Raw genomic sequence first — 25,107 nt, forward strand, 5'->3', positions numbered from 1 at the left:
CCCTTAATGAATCTCTGCGGTTCTCTGTCTGTGGCAACATTGGCAGCAAGAGTACTTTCCTTGGATCCAGAAATAAAAGCAAGGTTGCACCAAATCAGGCTCCCGTTCACCTCTGCTCAAAGACCACCTTCCCGGTCCCCAATATACCCCAGGCATAGCCATCCAAAAATGCAGCATGAATTTACATGAGAAGTATTGACGGTGGTAGCAACAGCTCAGGTGGTTTGTCCTTATCAGAAGCAGTGCCCTTTCAAATCACCAGCTCTTCTAAAGCACTCTTCTGCCACTGAAGAACAGCCAAGTATGGACTTGCAAAGACCCTGCTGGACAGGTTACATCTTCTCTTAAGCAGCAGACTGCAGCAGTACCTCTGTGATACCAGTTACTCTGTAACAAGCCACATCAGAATATGGTTCAAGTTGGTTCTATGTCCATTTGGTCCCAATCACAGACTGTGGCCTTGCCAACCTCATGGGCGATTAGAATGGAACATGCTAACTCATCTCCCAATCTTACCTTCTCTATATAGCAGTTAGTCTTGCTCATTTGAGAGGTAGGTAACTCAGGCATCCTAAGAAACCAATAAGGTGGATGAAGATAATCCAGCATAAGGGTAAGCAACCTAACATTTGACCTAAACCAGGTGGAAGTTTTTTTTCACATAACTGTTGAAGCCGAGGACCAATAAACAAAAATATGATCCTGAGGTGGATAGAATCTTGCTCAGTCCTCGTGCAGGATCTCAACCCAAAACATGGACTACCCCTCTGCCTGCACAGATGGTATGGGTATTGGCGAGCTCCTAGTTGGCATGGGGTGATATCGGTGAGGTGGGGGTGCGATTTGATTGGCCTTTTAAATCTGTTTTAAATCTGGCCTTTTAAAGCATTTTTAATCTGTGGCTCAGTTCATTCACGGTGAGTAACTTGTTCATAAGTAATTGAGGAGAACTGAAAACATATCAAAGCGTTTACTATAATATTGAGGTATATTTCCTTTGTAAATTAAAAATGTCCTTGTACGATATCAATTGGGAACTATTAGAATTAATTTGCTATGCCAGTTAATTCAGTTTGCGATATGTAGATATTTCCTTGTTACAGCTTGTTATTTTAAAATTGCTGAAATTCGGGTTACACTGAATATAATTAGTGCTTAAAGTTCTTTCACTCTAGTTCAGTTAACTGGGGAAAATTGTGTTGGCTAAAGAACCAGTCCATAAACACCAGATTTTTATCTAAAAAAACCTCTTCTCCACTGAAAAAATACTAGATAGCCCAGTGGTTTTCTTTTTTTTCCAAGATAAATGTACAAATATCTTGAGATAATTCCCTCGAGTAGTCATTGTAAAGATAGTTTCTCTTACAGTTCATTTATAAAAAGAAATGTTAAAGGATGGCAGATGCTGTGTGCTGTGTTGATACAAGCTGTTCCTTCTTTCGTGTTCATTAGCAAAAAGACACTTTTAATAAATGAGGAATAATTAGATTTTATTACTGCTGAAAGCAGCTACTACAATTGACAGGTCAAAATGAGCAGGCAGATTCAAGTGGTTGTCACTTCCAGTGTCAATTAATATTTTAAACCAGATTCTCAGCTGTTTTGTTTTGCCTGAGAAAAATCTTTATGATTTTCATAGTGCAGCAATGTTGCCAAGGCTGATGTTACAATCTTGTTTAAATAGAATGACTTGTATTTTTTGAGGATCTTTCACCACCTCAGGACATTGTAAAGCAGCCCCAAAAATGAAAAGGCATAAACATGCTCTCTGTTGTAATGTTAAAAAGAGGAATTGCAGATGCTGGTTTATCAAGGAAAGACACAAAATGTTGGAGTAACTCAGCGGGTCAGGCAGCATCCCTGGATCACATTGATTAGTCTAAAGATAGGTCCCGACCTGAAACGTCATCTATCCATGTTCTCCAGGGATGCTGCCTCACCCGCTGAGTTACTCCAGCATTTTCTGTCCGACTCTGTTGTAATGTGGAAGCAGGTGCCAATAAATATATGAAAAGTAAACAGCAGTGTGATAATAAACACAAGATGTGCTTCCTTGACCTTCTGCATCTTGCAGCATAACATCTTGAATGGTGTGGTGGGATCTTTACCATCCTGAGATGGAAATCCAAGTGTTGTTGAGTTTGCATTTTTATGCAACACAGTTTAATTTCAATGTAATTGCTAATCTGCACTAGTCATCACATCCCCCCACTTTGATTGCAGCCCCTCCTCCCCTTCTTGATTGGCAACTCCTTCCTCAATCAGTGACAACCTAATTTCTGATTCCTGATCCAGTAGCTCATCCCTTGTGAGACCATTCCATGTTTACTCTTAGACATGAAGCCACCTGCCTCCATTCTGGTCACCAGGTAGCTCCACCTCAGTGCGTTGAGTCAATCAGTGCAGGTTGGTTTCCAATTGTCCTGGTCCTCCTTGCCACTGGCCCCGGCCCCAAGTCTTGCTCTGTCAGAACTGCCTGGTAGCTGATGTGAAACGGCAATCCCACATTAAAACAATTCAATAATAGGCAGCTTCTAATCTACAATTGCAGTGAATGCATCATCTTAATCCCAAGAGACTGTCAAAGAAAAATAGATTAACTTTTGAATTGGCGAAGTCGGAAGTATTGTGTTATTAACATACATGTAAACTGTAGATTATATTTTTCTATTTTTATTCATACTGAAAATAGTACTTTTTACCTGAATGTAAAAAGTGACAATGGTGTAAACATACAATAGGTCAGTTAATATCAATATTGTTAGCATTCTGCATTGGTGGGTGACATGTCAAACATTAATCTCCCTGTTTATTTCTGATGCTAATTTATTTGCTGATGCATTATCTGCATTCAACCTCTTACTATTTTTCACCTGGTTATTACTGAGTGTTCTTGTGCTACGATATGTTACATTAATCAGGAACCATTTGCCCAAAAGGAGCTCTGTCCAACTGGCAAAGAAAAAAACAATTGCTTATGATACCATGCCCTTGTTATCAATCAGCTGCCTAAATATTTACACTATTCAATACCTCCTCACTAAATACTGACAGCAATGTTCAACCACTATGTTGCTCCTCATTATTAAGGCCTGCCAATGAGAATTGGAAGGAAGGCAACACACTATTCACACCCAGAATCAGGTGGTATAAATTAAGGGCTTGCAGCAAGTGTAGGCTCTTCCTGCAGACAAACCTAGTACTGCTACAGTCCTAACTGTAGAGGCTAGGTGATGCTGTCATTGCCTTGATGTTATTTTGCAGGACAGGTAGGTTGAAGTTGGTTCAGATTCACCTCTATCCAAGGTGATGCCACCTGAACCCTGAGGATCTCAAGGTTCCATGCCCAATTTCCTCATTGCCCTCCTACCCAACTTAACTCTCGGTAGGTTTATGAGGGACACACCTCTGTTAATTCTTGGACAATTTAGTGTTTAAAAAAAGCCTTGGAGCTTGCACCGCAGCCTCTGTGGTGTTTCCCTTTCCACTCAATCCATTGCCTCTAAATCATGTTTCCTCTTTCTAAAATTAAAATGAAGGTCTTATTTTCACAATATTTTTGTTGACAAATCAATCTGGTAATTAAATAACCCTTTTAATTATATTTTTCAGTTGCGTGGACTTGGTGGATGGATTTCAATGCCACTGCAAGCCAGGATGGATGGGTTCACGATGTGACAGCAATATTGACGTATGTTTCATTCAGTATTTTACTGTAAGCTTCTTTCAGCTTTGATCGTAGTTAAGGTTTGTTGTAGAATTTCCAATCTGTATCTAAAGAGGGAGATCAGAGGGGTGGAGCAGGGTAAGGGTGGGAAGGAGGGGAAAGAGTGAGCAGAGGTAATTGCATTCACAAATATGCTTGTTCATTAGTCTTGTACAATAATGTAACGAGGATGTACACTCCATTGAGTATAAATGGGGATCCTGTGGATAGGGTGAACTGTTTTAAATATCTGGGAGTCCACATCTCTGAGGATATGACATGGGCATCACACGCCTCAGCACTCGTGAGTAAGGCAAGGCAACGCCTCTACCACCTCAGGCAATTGAGGAAATTCAGAGTGTCTCCGAGGATCCTCCAGTGCTTCTACGCAGTGGCGGTGGAAAGCATCTTGTCCAGGAACATTACCATCTGGTTTGGGAATTGCTCTGCCAAGGACAAGAAGGCTCTGCAGAGAGTGGTGCGTTCGGCCGAACGCACTATGGGAACTTCACTCACCCCCCTGCAGGAACTATACAACAGGAGGTGCAACTCCAGAGCAAACAAAATCATGGGAGACCCCTTCCACCCCTGCAACGGACTGTTCCAGCTGCTACGGTCAGGCAAACGCCTCCGTTGCCATGCGGTGAGAACGGAGAGGTTGAGGAGGAGTTTCTTCCCAGAGGCAATTCGGACTGTAAACGCCTATCTCACCAGGGACTAACTCTACAGAACGTTTTTCCTTCCATTATTTATTATGTAAAAGAATATGTGTGTTATGATTGTGTTTAGAATTTGTTTGGTTGTTTTGTTGTTTGTCATTTGCACAAAAGTCCGCGAGCATTGCCACGTTCATTTCACTGCACATCTCGTATGTGTATGTGACAAATAAACTTGACTTGACTTGACTTACTTTGGACCGAGTATCGATTGCACTGAGATAAATAAATCGACCGGGGAATATTTTGCTCAGTTCAGCCCGCTGCTCATAATCCTGGACAACACATTTGGCCTCGAGGCCTGGCTATTGCAGCAATCCTACAAGGGGGATTGGGTGTAACTTTCAACAAGATGGTGGACCTGAAGATCATGCCCTCCAATCTTACTGGTAGCTCACTGCTGTCAAAGGCTCTTGAATGGCTTTGAAGAACCTCTGGTGATACTTAAAACGGTTCAAAAGTATTTAAATTATTTAAAAAATAAACTGGCTGTTTAGTTTATTTTATTATTGTCACCTGTAGCAAGGTACAGTGAAAAGCTTTTTTTATTGTGTGCTATTCAGTCAGCAGAAAGACTATACATGATAATAATCAAGTCGTCCACAGTGTACAGATACAGGATAAATAGAATATTGTTTAGTGCAAAGTAAAGTCTGATTTAAAGATAGACTGAGGGTCTCCAATGAGGTAGCTAGTCGGTCAGGTCTGCTCTCTAGTTGGTGATAGGATGATGCAGTTGCCTGATAACAGCTGAATCTTCGCTGTCACTGAACCTGGAGGTATGTGCTTCAACACTCCTGTATCTCTGCCTGATGGGAGAGGAGAGAAGAGGATGTGACCGGGGTGATGCTGGTCCTTAATTATGCAGGTGGCCTTGCCGAGGCAGCGTGAAGTGTAGATGGAGTCAATGGAAGGGAGGTTGGTTTGTGTCATAACTCTCTGCAGATTTTTTGCAGTTTGGGTGGAGCTGTTTCCAAACCATGCTGTGATGCATCCTGATAAAATGCTTTCTATGGTGCATCTGTAGAAGTTGGTGAGAGTTGTTGGGGACATGCGGTACTTCCCAAGCCTTCTATGGCAAGAATGTCTTTTCTCCTAATCTGAGGAAAGAAATTCTTGCCATAGAGGGAGTACAGAGAAGGTTCACCAACCAGACTGATTCCTGGGATGGCAGGACTTTCATATGAAGAAAGACTGGATAGACTTGGCTTGTACACGCTGGAATTCAGAAGATTGAGGGGGGATCTTATAGAAACTTACATAATTCTTAAGGGGTTGGACAGGCTAGATGCAGGAAGATTATTCCCGATGTTGGGGAAGTCCAGAGCTAGGGGTCACAGTTTAAGGATAAGAGGGAAGTCTTTTAGGACCGAGATGAGAAAATAATTTTTTACCCAGAGAGTGGTGAATCTGTGGAATTCTCTGCCACAGAAGGTAGTTGAGGCCAGTTCATTGGCTATATTTAAGAGGGAGTTAGATGTGGCCCTTGTGGCTAAAGGGATTGGGGGGGATGGGATACTGAGTTGGATGATCAGCCATGATCATATTGAATGGCGGTGCAGGCTCGAAGGGCCGAATGGCCTACTCCTGCACCTATTTTCTATGTTTCTATGTTTCTAAGGAAGTAGAGGTATTGGCCATTGCTTTGATATGGTTGGTCAAAGACAAGTTACGGGTGATATTTACTCATAATAATTTGAAGCTTTTAGCCACCTTTACTTCGGCATTATCAATGTACACTGGGGTATGTGTACTGCTTTGCTTCCTGAAGTTGATCATTATCTCCTTTGTCCAGCTGACATTGATGGAAAGATATGTCTTGGCACCAGGACTAGCAGCCTGACCTCACCCAATGGTTCACATCAATGATTTACCATCAGAACTTGGGACTGGAGGAATAAGCACAACAGATCTCACTACCATTGGATCCATACCAATGTAGTCCTGCCTCATCCAGTCATGGTGGTGCTTGGCCATTAAAATAGTAATGAGAGCACAAGGCCCATGATCATCACCTCCTCGTTCGTGGCAAAAAGACAGGGCTGAAACAATTGAGATCACCTCCAGCTTGTCGTGTGGAATAGATGATTCATCTTGGCTTCCTCCTGAGATTCCATGCCATTCAATGTGTTTATCTCCTGCCAATTCAATTAATTCCTTATCAAGACACAGCTGAGGGCACTGATACACCAAAGATCATGGGACCAGCCAACATCCTGACCGATAGGATCGGGACCCTTCTTCAAATCTGTCCATGTTCTCCAAGGATGTTGCCTGACCTGCTGAATCACTTTGTGTCTTTATTTGTAAATCTGCATCTGCAGTTCCTCGTATCTCTTTTTGTTAGGAATGCAGAATTCAATTGACTGAAAATGGAAGAGGAACTGAACAGGTTGCACTATTCTTATTGCTCAGGATGAATTTCACCCCCCACAGACTTTCCTTATCCTAATTTGATTCTTTTAAATTGAATTTAAATTGAACTAAATTAAGTTGTAATTATCAGCTACGTAGAATCTTCAGCACAGAAATAAATTATTCAAACCAACTGCTCTATGTTCACATGTGTTCCCATTGCACAAGCACCTTCTCTGTATTTCCCACCTGTTTTTATATATCTTTGCATTTTTTTTAATGCATGGCAGATTATAATGTGGATAAATGTGGGGTTATCCACTTTGGTGGCAAGGTAGGCAGATTATTAACTGAATGGTGTCAGATTAGGAAAATGGGAAGTACAAAGAGACCCGGGTGTGCTTGTACATCAGTCACTGAAAGTAAGCATGCAGGTACAGCAGGCAGTGAAGAAAGCTAATGGCATGTTGGCCTTCATTGCAAAAGGATTTGAGTTTAGAAACAAGGAGGTCCCACTGTAGTTGTACAGGGCCCTGGTGAGACCACCTGGAGTATTGTGTGCAGTTTTGGTCTCCTAATTTGAGGAAAGACATTCTTGCTATTGAGGGAGGGCAGTGTAGGTTCACCAGATTAATTGGCAGGACTGCCATATGAGGAAAAAATGGGTCGATTGTGCTTGTATTCACTGGAATTTAGAAGGATGAGAGGTTATCTTATAGAAACATATTAAATTCTTAAGCAATTGGACAGGCTAGATGCAGGAAAAATGTTCCCGATGTTGGGGGAGTCCAGAACCAGGGGTCACAGTGTAAGAATAAGGGGTAGGCCATTTAGGACTGAGATGAGGAAAAACCTTTTCACCCGGACAGTTGTGAATCTGTGGAATTCTCTGCCACAGAAGGCAGTGGAGGCCAATTCACTGGATGTATTTAAGAGAGAGTTAGATTTACCTCTTGGGGCTAAAGGAATCAAGGGATATGGGGAAAAAAAAACAGGAACGTGGTACTGATTTTAGATGATCAGCCATGATCATAGAGAATGGGCATGCTGGCTCAAAGGGCCGAATGGCCTACTGCACCTATTTTTCTTTGTTTGTATGTTTCTATCTTTTTTATTTTTTAATCCAGCATCTGCAGTTTATCGTCTATATCCCTTTATCCTTTGAGTCTGAAGAAGGATCCTGACCCAAAATGTCACCTATTCACGTTCTCCAGAGATGCTGACTGACCTGCTGAGTTACTCCAGCATTTTGCGTTCCTCTTCCTTTTTCCCTTCTTTGTGCTTCATTTCTCTTCTTAAAGCTCTGCTTCTTGTGACAACTGCCAATGTGGGTTTGTTCTCCACAATTGTCACTCTGTCACTTTGCATTCTCGAACTGCTAAACGGTGCAAATTAACTGCATAGCTGCAGTGATCTAAATTGCAGTTTTGAGGGCAACATATTGCGTGAAGAAGCAAAAATGAAAGCTTAGTGAAACTTGAAATTGGCCTGAATTTCTTGTTAAAATCATTGATCCAAACATCCCTTCTGTTATCAGTCAAAGTGCTCTCTGGCTCATAGCATCATCCATCCACGGTCTTGGTTTCAGTTGGGAGTTATGCATATCTGTCCGAAAAGTTACAGTGCTAAATGCCTTTTTTGTTCTGCGACACCCTATTAAGCACTGCAAATCGCCTGCACTACATAATGTGCAATTAAGCACAAATAGGTTTTCAGCTACAGCTATTAATTGTGTTCCACATTAAGAAGTGATCTTTTGTCACTGGAAACAAGAACGCCAGCTGTTTATAAGCATAATAAAGTTTTGTTATTTGGGCAGAGTTAAGGTACTTCTCATGATTCCCTGTACTATTGACAAACTCATTGCATCTCGCTGTGATTGTAAAGCAAATAGCTAGATCATTTTATGGTATGGTGGCACAGCAGATGGTGCTACTGCCTTCACTGCACCAAAGGCCCACCTTTGATCTTGCCTCCGGTGCTAACCGTGTTGGGTTTACACATTTTCCCTGTTAAGGGCCTGTCCCACCAGCATGCTATTGCATGCGTCTAGCACGACCAAACGTGGTGGCTTGAGGCGCACGGCCTCGCGGGGCCGGTCCCACTTCCAACCGCGGAGCCGTCTGGAGTTGTGCTGGGCAGGTCCTGACATCATACTCACCAATCAGCTGGGCAGGAGGCGGGCCGACTGAATTTGGACGTCGCACGGCGTCGGGCGGTGACGTCATCGCGCAATGCCACGCGCTAGGCGTACGCCGTCAAGTTGCTGCGTACGGCGTCAAGATGCTGCGTACGACATCGAGACGCTGCGTACGCCCGTCGAGGAGCTGCTTACGGCCTTAATGCGGCTGCGGGCCAACAGGCCGTTGTCACGTGGGATTTTCGGACAGTGCAAGATTTTTGGAACCCCGTGCGATGTCGGGACCAGCCCCGCACAACTCCATACGCCTCCGCCGATCGAAGTGGGACCGGCCCCGCGAGGCCGTACGCCTCAAGCGACCACGTTTGGTTGTGCTATATGCATGCTATCGAATGCTGGTGGGACAGGCCCTTTACTGTGTGAATTTCCATTGAGTTCTCTCATATCACAAAGGTATGCTGTAAGGGCAGCGTGGAAAGGTGATATTGCCCATTTCCTTTGCTGCTGTTCTGCCATTCCATGCCACTGCAGGCTGCATCTGATCCACCACTCGGCCACTTGGAGCGGTGCTGGATCTAATCAAGCCACAGTCTGCTGCAGGGCCTCCTGCGACACACTCCATTGGCGCCTCGATCCGGACACGTCAGCCCATGAATACGCCATCCCTTGCCTCATACGGACACCACTCCAAATCCATGTCCTGAGTGCCTCCTGCAGCCAACCTATGAACAACCAGAGTGCCTCCGAGGTTGCGGGAGCTAAAGCTCCAGCCTGTTTACAGGCACCATAGTTTTCTTGCATCCACCACTACTGCCATCTTGAATCAGGAACCTCACTCGAATCTGGGCAGCATTCTGGCAAACCTCTTCTGCCCCCTCTCCATAGCTGAAGGCAGAGGGGAGTAGAAGATCTGTCCAATCATGGAATCTTGTTGATGCTGGCAGAAACTAGACTTTGCATCATAAATAACAGAGTAATGACAAATGATCTTAACCACATTATTTGACCATGGAAGGGACATTCCTTTTGTTTCTCCCATTGTACTCCCCACCCTCTTCTCCTACACCTACAGTAACATGGCTTATTTCTTTGTCCATCCTGATGAAAGTGCCTCGACCAGAAACACCACCATTCCACAGATACTGCCTGACCTGCTAGGTTTTAACAGCGTTTTCTGTTTTGTCCCTTTCCTTCCTGCTCCATTTTCCACAGTTGCAGGTATTTTGGAGCGTAAAATTTCACGCAACTTCATTTACCTCCTTTGCTCAAACTGCTTTGTCCAAAGATTCTAATTCAAGACATTGATTTTTCCTCCGTTTGTAAAATAAATAAAAAAGGAAAGAGAATGTGTTCGCAGACAATGTCCAGCTGGCGTTTGTGTTAGCAGCGCATTTGGATGGAAGATGAGCAGAAAATGAGTAAATACAAAATTAATGAGTGGATAGGCAAACTAATACATGAATGCTGGTAGATTGACAGATCTGTTGAATTTTGCTTAAGTGGCGATATGGAGTGAGGGAAAGGCAAAATGGGCAGAATATGGATGGCAGTGAGCCAAATAGCTATGCAAGGTACATTAGAAACAGATGGATAAGTTGGTAGTTAAATCAATTTAGCAAACATAGATAACAGGACATGCATAAATTGTTAGGAAGATGGATTTGGCAGTCAACTAGTTGTAAAGAAATGTGGATGGAAATGCCCAATTCCAATAAGAAGATAGGAAAAATAATAGATGGATAAAAAGATAGGCGGCTGGTGGATGAGTGCAGCCAATATTATACACAACAGGGGAAGATTACATTTGGCAGGCAGAATTGTTTTTTTCATTGCTTCCAAATTGAGAATGCTTTCAAGTCGTGCCGTGAGGATGATTATTCATCTGGGATTAGTGTGAACAAACAAATTCACACACTTGCTAAAAACCCTTTCATGAAATCCATCAAATGGCTATCAAGCTCCATAACTTATTTAATGGAAAGAATACTGATGGCTTTCTTCAGTACCAACAATGACAACAATTTCAAGTTAGATTCAGCCTAAGTAAAACAATCCCAGCTAGAGTTTGAAAATCCACTCGATTCTGTTATTTTCAATAGAGATGCTCCATGATAAACAACAAGGTGAATTACAGTGAAAGTTGAACTGTACAATTTATTTTGATGCGATATGTTGGCGGCTTCACAAACTGCATGGTGTCGCACAAAAAATAATGAATGAAGCAGGAATGAAAGTCCATCTCCAGAAGGTTGTTTCCACCACACCATTGCACCCTTCTTCACGGCGGCCCAGTGATGTCTCAGCTCTGACATCACGCCGCACTCCCCGACTTGAATCTGAGCTTGAAAAATCAGGTGGTGGGCCTGTAGTGTCCCGCGGGCCAAATTTTGGAGAAAATGGAGGGAGAGGGAGAGGGAGGCAGCGTCAATTACGTGGGTTGAGCCAACATATTAGATGCTCGCTCTTCCTCTACTGGGCTGCAGACACGCTCCCTTGTGAGGCAGACGTGATTGCTGCCTCCCCTGGAGCTTTTACAATGCAGTTTTATGTGAGACCAGCGAGTACAAATTTAATATCTTTATATGTGAAATGCGTTACCTGGACTATGGAAGGTAAGGACATGTAATGAAGGGGTTTACACACATTACTTTGGTGACATACATAGAGACAGTAACAGGCACACGCTTATTGCCCGCGCTCCATGCAGTTTCTAAGGGGTTGCGCAATCAGTGGGGAGGCTCAGCTCACCACTGCCTCACCTCTCATCTCTTCATGTATTTGCAGTGAACTGTGCAAATTTTGCGATTTTTTTCTATATAAAAATGATTAGATTCATATAGAAATAACATTTATAACACAGATCAGTGGAAAAACCTTTATATTTATTTTAGTATTATTTTTCTTTACTTTTCTTAACAGCTATTTTTATTGGGAGTATGACAGATGAGGCTCTGCCTCCCCTGACTGCACGTCCCTGGCAGTAAGTAGAATTAGTGCAGATGGACAATGGTTTGCATGGATGTGTTGGGGTTCAAAGGGCTTGTTTCTCAACTGTACAACTCCATGTCCGAATGATACTCACCATGGAAATCTGGGAAAACTTCAGTCAACCTCTTTTGTTCATTGTTGACATGTCACAGGTAGCAGTCATTGCCCCAGAGGCAACATGATTGTGCCTGGAAAACACAAAGATTGGCTTGGATTGTATATGAAAAGAGGAGGGTGGAGAATTGCAGGGATAGTCAGGGTAGCACTGTGTGACTATGAGATTGTGTGACTGATGAAGCCCAATGTTTTCAAAAGTGAAGAGATAGATTGACAGATGCACAAGAGGGGGCGACATAGTGGTGCAGGTGGTAAACCTGCTACCTCACCGAGCCAGAGGCCCAGATTTGATCCTGACCTCGAGTGCTGTCTATATGGAGTTTGCATGTTCTCCCTATGCTGCATGGGTCCGTCCGTCCGTCCCCCCCTCTCACATTCCTCTTACATTCCCAAAGATAGAGTGGACTGTAGGCTAATTGGTCAGTGTAAAAATTACTCCCAATGTATATGGAGTGAAGGAGAAAGTGAGAGCATAGATCGAATGTAAACGAGTGATCAATGGTCGGCATGGACACAGTGGGCCGAAAGGCCTGTATCTCTAAATTAAACTAAAGTAAACAGCTGACACATGCGGTAAAAGAACAATGAAAGAACAGGCAGCCAGTTAATAGAAACATAGAAACATAGAAATTAGGCGCAGGAGTAGGCCATTCGGCCCTTCGAGCCTGCACCGCCATTCAATATGATCATGGCTGATCATCCAACTCAGTATCCCGTACCTGCCTTCTCTCCATACCCTCTGATCCCTTTAGCCACAAGGGCCACATCTATGTCCCTCTTAAATATAGCCAATGAACTGGCCTCGACTACCCTCTGTGGCAGAGAGTTCCAGAGATTCACCACTCTCTGTGTGAAAAAAGTTCTACTCATCTCGGTTTTAAAGGATTTCCCCCTTATCCTTAAGCTGTGACCCCTTGTCCTGGACTTCCCCAACATCGGGAGCAATCTTCCTGCACTCAAAGAAGTTGCCCAAATGCTCCAGGGTCACATAACCCATGCAGGCAAAGGTAAAGGCTAGAAAGGCTTACTTTCCGAATGATAAATGGTGCATGTTTATAGAATTAATATCTGAATAAATTTAGTGGGGGGGGAGTGTGGAATAATAGTCTTGACTTGGTTAGGATGTGTTCAAAGCACATGCTCACACTTGGCAGGAAAGCACTTGCCTAATTACGAAATAAAGACCACAATAAGAAACGTGCTAAGTTTGGCATGAAAAGAATGCTTCAATCACGTTGTGAGAAGCTAGCAGGGGTCTGATTATGTTGAAGAATTTTACTCATTTGTACATCGAACAGTCCCATATGAAAATTAACATCCTAATCACTGACTCATTTCTGTTTAATCATATGAAACAAATACCACTCCAATTTTTAACTCGGGCTTTAGGTGTTTAAAGCTCATAATTAGTATTTTAATAGTAATTCAAATGGGTGGAGAGTTACCAGTTCCAGTTTCTAATGTGTAGTTGATGTTTGCTGCTGAAATTTCAATATGCCAGTCATCCTTTGCAGTGGGGAACAGTGCTAAGTGTGAATCTGGAGTTTTAAGAGCAGCTCACACTGAAGGAATAAAGTTAAAGGCATTGTGTTTTGAACTTTTTGTCAGGAAACATGGTTCAACCAAACGGAGGTTGAATATATGCCTAATAGAAGCAGAAATGTATGGTGAAAATATTAAATGAATCAGAATGAGGGAATGGTGAAGTTGAACATAAACTCCAGTTTAGATCAGTTAGCCATAAACAGAGGTTTCGCTGAAGTATTATAAAGTGCCAACAAGTGTAGGTTAGTTTATTGTCACATGTACCATGGAACAGTGAAATGCTTTTTATTGCCTGCTATCTAGTCAGCTGAAAAACTATGCACACGGTGTACAGATACATGTTAAGGGAATAATGTTTTGTGGAAGATAAAGTCCATAAAGGTCTGATTAAAGTTAGTCTAAGGGTCTTCAATGCAATACTAACTTGGGTCTGCTCTTTAATTGTTGGTAGGATGGTTCAGTTGCCTGATAACTGCTGGGAAGCAACTGTCTCTGAATCTGGAGGTGTACATGTTCACACTTCTGCACCTCTTGCACGATGGGCGAGGGGAGAAGAGGGAGTGACCGGGACTCAGACTGGCCCTTGATTATCCTGGTGGCCTTGCCGAGGCAGCATGAAGTATAGATGGAGTCAATGGATGAGAGGTTGGCTAGTGTGGTGGTCTGGGCTACATCCATAACTCTCTGCAATTTCTTGCAACTATGGGCTCAGCTTTGGTACGTTCCGTTAAGGCAACGCAGATCTGCCATTTGCAGTGATCAGAACTGATCTGCACCTTAATCGCTACAAAAAAAAGACAGAAAATGCTGGAGTACCTCGGCAGGCTGGAAGCACCCCTGGAGAACATGAATAGGTGACTTTTCAGGTCGGGACCCTTTCTCAGACTAATTGTAGTGGCGACGGGAGGAGGGGGAAGGCCGAAAGAGGAGAGACAGGAAAAAGCCTGGCAAGTAATAGATTGAGTAGATACAGGTGAAGGAGAGTTTTGATAGGCAGATGGTAGATAGATATGCGTTGATACTGTTGATGTATAGCTATATTTTAGCTTTTATTGTCTCATCTTGATATTCTTAACATTTCCTCTGAAAAGGAAAATCTAGATTTTGTAGTCACTGTTTAAGAATAAGGGTCACCCATTTAAAACGGTGGTCAAATGTACTTTGTTGTTTCTGTTAGAGTATTGAATCATTGGAACTCCCTTCCTCAGTGGGTGATGGAAACAGGGTCTTTGAGTATTTTTTAAGGCATGGGTTCTTGCTTACTTAATGAATAAAAAGGTGAACAATGGCAGAAATGAAAAATCGTGGTAACCGCTGAAACGGCCATGATCTTGTGAAATGGTGGATCAACCCAAATCAGCAGAGTGGACTATTTCTAAAACCAATGTTGTAATGTTTGTGTTCAAATAACAATGGCATTTTTGTTATGGTACAATTTGTGCTGAGGCAGCAGAGTTCTGTCTCTTTTCTCAATATTTTCAATTTTTTTTGCTTTTACCCTAAAATCAGTACTTGTTGCCTCAGGTTATGGAGTTTGTGATGGTGTTTGCTGTAAAATCATATGGCAGTACGGGAAAATGGAACAGCGATCTCTTTTTATATTGTACAAAAATCAAACACCATTTTTAATGATCTAGGTGAAGTGATTATGAACTTGGCCATATTTCAATGAATTTACAATCATTATTGGTTTAACAGGGAGGTGAAATTTCAGAAATGATCTTTTCCTGGTTTTATGCCTGGGGAAGGGCCAAATGTGTGCAAAACTAAAGTGCTTCAACCTTCACACCCTGCAACAAGTAACAATGATAAAATATATGTCAGTGGCAAATGGCTTCAAGAAACTGGCGTAACAACTGGTCAGCTAACATTACTGGGGCGTCAATTTGTGTTGTGCACGACATCCCCTGCTGTTCCAGATCACAAAATTGCAAGACAAATGCAAGCATCTATTCTACATCCTCTGAGGCAATTGAGAAGATTGGGGTGAACTGCCTTCATGAGTCGCTTTATTCCTTCTGCTGCAGAAGAGACAGTCTCGCGATTTAGACCAGTGATATTGAAGGGCCAACGAAGTATTTCCGAATTTGAATGGTGTGTAACTTTGATGGCAATCTGTAGGTGATGCTGCTACCAAACTGCTTGGGTCCTTCTGGAAAGTGCTGTGGACACGGAGAGTCTAGGCGAGTAACTTCTACACATCAGGAGTGCAAACATGGGGCGCTGGCAGATCAGATTTTGGAGAATCCAAAGAGATATGGTAATTATATTAAGGGGGAAAAGGATAATCAGAAAGAGAATAAGGCCCCTCAGAAACCAAAGTGGTCATCTATGGGTGGAGGCGTAAGAGATGGATCAGGTCCTCAATGGCGATTTCTCGTCTGTTTTGTCATGGAGAAAGACATGAAGATTGAGTCGGCACCAGCAGGAACTCACATCTACACTCCCTGAACTTCAGGCCTCACTTACCCAGACCTGCAACGGACCCCAATTATATTTTATCCGCCGGAAGATCCACCGCTTCAATCAACAATTCCTGGCCCATCTGAACTACACCAAGGACCTCAAATTATCCCGCCTCCAGGCCTCTCCCGACGGCCCGCAACACCCGCAGACTCCGGGCCCCAACTCTACCCTGCATCGCCTGCCCGAGTCCCGCGACGCCATCTTGGCCACGAGGAGCGCCTTCAACACTCACCAGGACGCCGCCTCCACCGACCTCCACGCTGATGCTGCCGCCGCCGACCCTCACCTGCCCACCGATAACGCCCAGCCTCGCCGCTACGGTAACTCCGACTTTCTTCTCCCCGCCGATTCCTCCGACCCTCGCCGCTCTCTGGGACAACCTAGCCTCATCGCCGCACCGGGCCTACCCTACACCGCCGTCTCACCGGGCCTCCCCAATAACGCCGCCGGACCGGACCTACCGGGCATCGCCGCCGGACCCGACCTACCGGGCATCACCGCCGGACCCGACCCCGACCCACCGGGCATCGCCGCGGGACCGGGGCCTTCCCAGCATGGCCGCTGCACCGCACCCCGCTCATCTCGTCGCGTTCCCGGGTTGGCCGAGCCTTGCCGCCGCGCCGACCATCCGCCCACCGGGACCTCCCACAAATCGCCCGCGGACCCCGACTCAACCGACCATCGACGCCGAACATCGGGTCCGCTGACCCGCGCCACTGGACTCTTACCATCGGGTCCGTTGACCCACGCCTCTGGACTACCACCATCGGGTCCGCTGACCCCCGCCACTCCACCTCCCCCCAACAACCCACAGCCGTCGCCTTACCTGGAGCCTGGACTCTCCACTGGGCCTGAAGCCCTCACGCTGCTTACTCCCACTCTCCTGGGTTTGACTCCACTGGGTCCTAGTGCCAGTCGACCCAGCCTTGCTCACCTCAGTGGCAGTTCGACTGAGTCTCCTCCCCCCACCCCCTCTAACTGTAAGTCTCCTCCCCCCCCCCCCCCTCTAACTGTGTGGCCCCTGCTCTTCCCCCCCCACACCACAGCCCTCTCACCCCCCCCCCCCCTGACCACCCACCACCCCCCCACCACACACCGCCTCGTCCCCCACCTGCCTTCCTCCGGACCCAACCCCCATCCCTGTCGAGTGTTCACCATCCCCCCCGACCTCCCCCTCTCCAACACCGAACGGTCCGTCCTCAACAGAGGTCTTACCTTTGTCCCCCTCCGTCCCCACCTCAATGAATTCCGCGCCCACCACGACTTGGACATCTTCTACCGCCGCCTCCGCCTCACAGCTTTCTTCCATGGGAAGGAGTCCTCGCCCCCCACTGATGACCCCTTTTCCCGTCTCCAACGCACCCCCTCCTCGTGGAACCCCCCTCGTGGCCAATTTCCGGCTTTAGAACTTTTTATCAATAACTGCCGCCGCGACATCAACCGCCTCAACAACTTCTCCACTCCCCTGTCTCACTCCAATCTCTCACCACAGGAACGCTCTGCCATCGACTCACTCCGCAACAACCCAGATTTGGTTATCAAACCCGCTGACAAGGGAGGTGCCGTGGTAGTCTGGCGCGCCGATCTCTACAAAGCTGAGGCCACGCGCCAACTAACGGACACCTCCTCCTACTTACCCCTGGACCATGACCCCACTGACGAGCACCAGGCCACCATCACCAACTTCATCCACTCCAATGCCCTACCCGACCGAGCCTCCAACCTCATCGTTCCCCAGCCCCGCACAGCCCGATTTTACCTTCTCCCTAAAATCCACAAACCTGATTGTCCCGGAAGACCCATTGTCTCCGCCTGTTCGTGCCCCACCGAACTCATTTCCAAATACCTTGACTCCATCCTATCACCCTTGGTTAAATTCCTCCCTACCTATGTCCAAGACACCTCAGACACTCTCCGTCGTCTTCGCGCATTCAATTCTCTAGGCCCTCACCCCCTCATCTTCACCATGGACGTCCAATCACTATACACCTCCATCCCCCACCACGATGGTCTCACAGCCCTCCGGTTCTTCCTCGACCAGAGAAGCAACCCATACCCAGCCACTGACACTCTCCTCCACCTAGCGGAGCTGGTCCTTACCCTCAATAACTTCGAGTTCGACTCCTCCCACTTCCTCCAAATACAAGGCGTAGCTATGGGCACACGCATGGGCCCCAGCTATGCCTGCCTATTTGTAGGTTACGTCGAGCAATCCTTGTTCAATACATACCAGGGCCCCATCCCCAACCTCTACCTCCGCTACATCAACGACTGCTTTGGTGCCACCTCCTGCACCCGCACACAACTGACTGACTTCATCCACTTCACCACTAATTTCCACCCGGCACTGAAATACACCTGGACCATCTCCGACACTTCCCTACCATTCCTTGACCTCACTATCTCCATTGCAGGTGATAGACTTCTAACCGACATACACTATAAACCCACTGACTCCCATGGCTATCTGGACTACACTTCTTCCCACCCTGCTTCCTGTAAGGACTCCATCCCCTACTCCCAATTCCTCCGTCTACGCCGCATCTGCTCCACGGATGAGGCGTTCCACACCAGGACATCTGAAATGTCCTCACTATTCAGGGAACGGGGGTTCCCCTCCTCCACCATAAATGAGGCTCGCACCAGGGTCTCTTCCATACCCCGCAACACTGCTCTCTCTCCCCATCCCCGCACTCGCAACAAGGGCCGAGTCCCCCTAGTCCTCACCTTTCACCCCACCAGCCATCACATACAAAAAATAATCCTCCGTCAGTTTCGCCACCTCCAACGTGACCCCACTACCAGCCACATCTTCCCATCTCCCCCCATATCTGCCTTCCGCAAAGACCGCTCCCTCCATAACTCCCTTGTCAATTCTTCCCTTCCCTCTCGGTCCACCCCCTCCCCGGACACTTTCCCTTGCGGCCGCAGGAGATGCAACACTTGTCCCTTTACCTCCCCCCTCAACTCCGTTCAGGGACCCAAGCAATCGTTCCAGGTGCGACAGAGGTTTACCTGCATCTCTTCCAACCTCATCTATTGCGTCCGCTGCTCTAGATGTCAGCAGATCTATATCGGTGAGACCAAGCGGAGGTTGGGCGATCGTTTCGCCGAACACCTCCGCTCGGTCCGCAATAACCTAGCTGACCTCCCGGTGGCTCAGCACTTCAACTCCCCCTCCCACTCCGCCTCCGACCTCTCTGTCCTGGGTCTCCTCCATGGCCACAGCGAGCAGCACCGGAAATTGGAGGAACAGCACCTCATATTCCGTTTGGGGAGTCTGCACCCCGGGGGCATGAACATCGACTTCTCCCAATTCTGTTAGTCCTTGCTGTCTCCTCCCCTTCCTCAGCTCCCCTGCTGTCTCCTCCCACCCTCCAGCCTTCCGGCTACTCCTCCTTTTCCCTTTCTTGTCCCCACCCACCCCCCCCCCTGATCAGTCTGAAGAAGGGTTTCGGCCCGAAACGTTGCCTATTTCCTTCGCTCCATAGATGCTGCTGCACCCGCTGAGTTTCTCCAGCTTTTCTGTGTAACCTGAAGATTGAGGAACTTGGGAAAGTTAATGGTGATGTTGAGAGGACAGTCCGTTTTACTGTTGAGGAGGGTGTATGTTCTAAAACTTATGAAGTTTAATGGAACTCCAGGACCTGATCAGGTATCTCCAAAAAATACTGACAAGAGAAAAATTGCAGGAGCCCTGGCTGAGATATATTAATCATTGTTAGTCATGGATGAGGTGCTGGAAGACTGGCCAACGTTGGGCCTCTATTTAAGAAGGACTGACATGAAAAACCTTACAACTATAGACCAGTTATGCCAACATCTGTGGTAAGTATGTTGCTGGAATCTGTTGAATCTGGAATATGTTAAAGGTTCTGCATGGGAGACTACTCTGGAATGCTAGATATCGTGGGATCCATAGAGAGCTAGCTAACTGGATACAGAATTGTCTTAATGGTAGGAAACAGAAAGTGGTGGAAAATTGTTTTTCAGGCTGGAGGTCTGTGACTGTGATGCACCTCAGGGATCAGTGCTGTTTGTCATCTATCTCAACAATTTGGATGATAATGTACATTACAACCGTGATTACTAAGTTTGCATATGACACCGAAATAAGTGGTATCATATACAATGAAGATGGGTATCAAGATGTATAGTGGAATCGATCAACTGGGCAAGTAGACTGAGGAATAGCTCATGGAGTTAAATTCAGGTATGTATGAGGTGTATATATGACAGGACCCTCACAATGAATGTGGGCCCTGAAGTGTGTTGTGCAACAGGGGAATCTAGGAATGCAAGTACATAGTTCTATGAAAGTGGTGTTGCAGGTAGATAAGGTGGTAAAGAAGACTTTTGGCATGGAGGCCTTCATCAGTCTGCACATTCAGTATAGAAGATTGGATGTTACATTACCAATGCACACAACATTGGTGAAGCCACACTTGGAATATTGTATTCAGTTTTGGGCGCCCTACCATAAGAACTATTGCCATTAAACTGGGAAGACAGCATTTATTCCCTGGAGCACAGGAGGCTGAGGGATGTTCTTATAGAAGTGTATACAATCAAGAGGGGAATAAATACTATGGATGCATGGTATTTTTCTTTGGTTAGGGGAATCAAGAACAAGAGGGCATATGATTGAGGTGAAAGGGGAAAGATTTAATTGGAACATGAGCTACAACTTTTGCTCATGGAGCGGTTGGTATATGGAATTGGTTTCCAGAGGAAATAGTTGAGGCATGTACAATAACAACATTTAAAAGACATCTGAACATGTAGATGAACAGGAAAGGTTCAGAGTGATACAGGCCTAGCATGGGCAAGTGGGATTGGGCTGGATGGGGCAGTTTGATTGGCATGAATGCTTTGGGCTAGAGCCTTTTTCCTTGCTGTACTGTATTCAGTTTTGGACACCCCACTATAAGAACAATGCCATTAAGCTGTGAAGGGAGCAGAAAATTACGAGGTTGGTGCCAGGATGCAAGGGTCTAAGCAACAGAGAGAGATTGGCGCAGGAGGCTGAAGGACGTTCTTATAGAAGTGTATAAAACCAAGAGGGGAATAAATAGCAGGAATGCCCAGTCTTTTTCTTTGGGTAGGGGAATCTTTGGGTAAGGACTATGACATTTTATAGTGAAGTTCTCTGAGAGGTGCCATGACAATTAATGCCAGCCAAATAGAAATGTGCTTGCTCTTTGTTCATATGTGCATTTGTAATTTGTACTGTAACTGTAATTCTTTTTTTTTAAATTATGTGCAATAACCCATACTGTATATAGGAATCCTATATATTCACTCTATTCATCCATTGTCTTTTTATAGATATGTATATAGCGCCGCAGAACTGTGCACCTTATCCCCCCCCCCCCCCCCCCCTTGTTTTTGTTTTGTTTTTGATTAATTACATGTCTGCACTGAGTAGGAGCTGCTTTTAATCTCATTGTACATGTGTATAGTGACAATAAAATGGCATTCATTCATTAAGTTGATTTTTTTTCTTTGTAAAAAGCAGAGATTTATGAATGGAAACCTATGCGCTTGTGGAAATGGGTGGGACGCGGTTTTCTGATATGTATATGGACCTATAAAGAGTAAAATCGTATTCACAGTTCTGATTTAATCTTTACATGAGTGCAGTCGGCCAGCTAAAAGTTTATGATAGTTATCACATAAAAATAAACAGCATGTAAATTTTACTAAATAATAGATTACAATGTTATGAGAACAACTCTATAATTGTTGACGATGTTGGCTGAAAGAAGCTTTTCTTGATGGAATGTGTCCTACAGCTGGCTTCTAATGCCTTGAGGATGGCCAATTCTGGGCCTTTCAGTATTGGAGAATATGAACAGAAGTGACCCCCTTAAAATATGTGACTCATTTATTTTATAATACACCTGTACCAATTGCTGATCTTATAAAATTAAATGATTAGAGGTGGCTTTAATAGTGAAGCCGCATACTGCATTCGATACATTTAACACAACAATTCTTATCGGTGGTAGACAAAAATGATGGGGAAACTCAGCGGGTGCAGCAGCATCTATGGAGTGAAGGAAAAAGGCAACGTTTCGGGCCGAAACCCTTCTTCAGACAATTCTTATCGTTGTCTGCTACTGCCGGCAATGAGATAAAACAATCAGTCCGTCAAATTTTAGCAGCAAATAAATTTGCCAAGGAAAGGCAGCCATCAAATGCTTAACTATAAAACTGAATGTTAAAAGTGAAAACATTGTTCTTAACTGTTATCACAAATACAAATCTGACAAATCTACATAAAGTATGCATTATTTATATATAGATGCTATTTAATTTAACTTAATGAAATAATGCTTTCCATCATTGTTGTTCCTGTATCAATCATCTGCTCTTTGTCTTGCCATACACATCCATTTTTGTCTCTTACACCCTCTCCCAGTGTCTGTATCCATCTCTATCTGTCTAAGTTTGTGTTCTATCTCTCTGTATGTGTCTCCCTTTCCCTCTTCATCCTTTTCCTCATCCCACCTTGTCCTTCACTTGGCCTGTCTACCAGACATTTTGGCTGCAAAATCATTTTTATTGGTGTTGTAAGTGCAGATTTGGTTCCAGTCCTGGTCATGAATACAGAATGCACATTATAAGTACAATGTTCAGTAAATTGTGCATTGTGTTCATTACAAGCACACTCTGGAGGTTTGCACAGCAGGCAGTTAGCAAAGTCAATCTCTATGAAATGCTGATTCCAAACGAACCTTGCCAAATTGGATCATGATGATGCAGCTAATTCTGTATGTTACTTAGTCATGACAAAATTAATCCAAAAACAAAAGCTTGCAGGAGCTGGTAATTTGAAATAAAAACAGAAAATGATGGAAATATTCAGCAAAAGAGGCATCAACTCTAGACAGCTAAAGAGAATTAACATTTCAGTCCTCTTGATAAAGAATCATCAACCTGAAACATTTTCCATTTCTCACTCTATAATTGAAGGATAGAGAATCCAGGATAGAGAAATGGCTTCATGGAAGGAAGCAAATGGTCATGGGAGGATATTTTTCAGATTGGGAACCTGTGACTAGTGGTGTGCCTCAGGGATCAGTCCTGGGCCCAGTGTTGTTTGTGATGTACATCAATGACTCAAATGAAGATGTACAAGGCACGATCAGTAAGTTTGCAGATGACACGAAAGTGGGTGGTATTGTAGATAGTGAAGATGGTTATTAAAATTACAGCAGGATCTTGATCAGTTGGGCAAGTGGGCTGAGGAATGGAGTTTAATGCAGATAAGTGTGAGGTGTTGCATCTTGGGGAGTCAAACCAGCTCAGGAACTGCACGGTGAATGGCTGGGTTGTGGGTAGTGATGCAGAGCAGAGGGATCTTGCAGTACAGGATCATAGTACCATGAAAGTGGCATCACAGGTAAATAGAGTGGTTAAGAAGTTTAGTTTAGATATACAGCATGAAAACAGGCTCTTTGGCCCATTGAGTCCACGCCGGCCAGCAATTTCTGCACATTAATGCTATCTACAAACATCAGTGACAATTTACAATTATACCAAGCCAATTAACCTACAAACCGTAGATCTTGGAGAAAATGCACGCAGGTCACAGGGAGAACATACAAACTCCGTAAAAACAGCACCCGTAGTCCGGATCAAACCCAGGTCCCTGGCACTGTAAGACAGCAACTCTACCGCTGCACCACTGTGCTGCTCCTTTTGGTATATTGGCCTTCAACAGTCAGGATTCCTGGCATCGAGATTCGAATGTTATGTTACCGTTGTACAAGACGTTGGTCAGGTCGCACTTAGAGTATTGTGTTCGGTTTTGGTCACCCTGATATAGGAAGGATAACATGAAGCTGGAAAGAGTGCAGAGAGGATTTAGGAGAATGTTGCCAGGACTTGAGAGCCTGAGCTTTTGGAAGAGGTTGGACAGGCAAGGACTTTATTCCATGGAGCACAGGAGGCCGAGGGGTGATCTTAAAGAGGTGCTTAAAATCATGAGAGAAATAGATAGTGTGAATGCACAGTCTTTTACCCAAAAAAGAAGAATGAAGAATGAGGACATAGGTTTATCATGGGAGGGGAAAGATTTAGTAGAAACCTGAGGGACTACTATTTCACACAGATGTTGTGTATATGGAAGGAGATGCTAGAGGAGGTAGTTGAGGCAGGTACTATAACAATATTTAAAAGTGGATAGGAGAGATTCAAAGGGATGTGGACCAAATGTCCATACATGGGTGGTTCATGGCTTCTTCACTATCTACAGTCCCTGCAGACAGAGGCATTGAGCACTTCCCTTCGAAATGTTGCAAAGGCAACTTCAACCAGCACTTCAACTTTGCTCGCATTGATGGAAGCTACCCACTCATGAAATTACACACCACAAAAAGCATTAATGCCGTTGGAGCTGTCAAGGCACTGCAATCATAATGTGAGAGTATATATCTTATGTGCTGTTTTCACCAGGTCAAATCATGTGCAAATCGGTGCTTGTCAAATGTCTTTCCTTCTGTCTCCCTCAGAGTCATAAAGTATGGAATCAGGTCCTTCGGCCCAACTTGCGAACACACCGACCAACGTAGCCCATCAACACTAGTCCCACCTGCCTGTGCGTGACCCATATCCCTCTAAGCATATCCTATACATGTATCTGTCTAAATGTTTCTTAAACATTGTGATAGTCCCTGCCTCAGCTAAATCTCTTTTTTCCTCTCTTTCTTCCCGCATCCCTCTGCCTTTGCTTGACTCCTTCAATATCTTTCATTATCTCTGTTTCGGTCTATCTCTGTCCATCGTTGTCCTTTCTGTATCCCCTCCTGTTCTTTGACTATCACCCTCTCTCCTTCTCTCCCTTTCATTTAGTAATTTTCTGCTCTGTATGCCTTACTATTCAACATCTCGTCTCTCCATTGTTCCCTCTCCCTCTCCCACTCTCTGTGTCTCTTTTCCCTTTCTATTGTTGACTTCCTCCTCCATCACTATATGTCGATAACTCTTTTTCTCTGTCCATTCTTTTGTTTTTCTTTCTCTTCCATTCCTTTCCGCTCGGTCTCCAGCTGAAATACTGACTATCTCTT

General features: G+C 44.8%; 1 protein-coding gene across 1 annotated transcript in view; it reads left to right on the top strand.

Annotated features, from left to right (window-relative positions):
- Window positions 1-25,107, top strand: part of LOC129696864 (protein eyes shut homolog) — a 230,041-nt gene that overhangs the window by 106,036 nt on the left and 98,898 nt on the right. Inside the window, exon 8 of the mRNA XM_055634937.1 lies at window positions 3,613-3,691. Coding sequence (XP_055490912.1) covers window positions 3,613-3,691 — 79 coding nt within the window. The remainder of the gene's footprint in view (window positions 1-3,612; window positions 3,692-25,107) is intronic.

This window comes from Leucoraja erinacea, chromosome 5 (assembly GCF_028641065.1).
Source record: "Leucoraja erinacea ecotype New England chromosome 5, Leri_hhj_1, whole genome shotgun sequence".
Taxonomy (NCBI): domain Eukaryota; kingdom Metazoa; phylum Chordata; class Chondrichthyes; order Rajiformes; family Rajidae; genus Leucoraja; species Leucoraja erinaceus.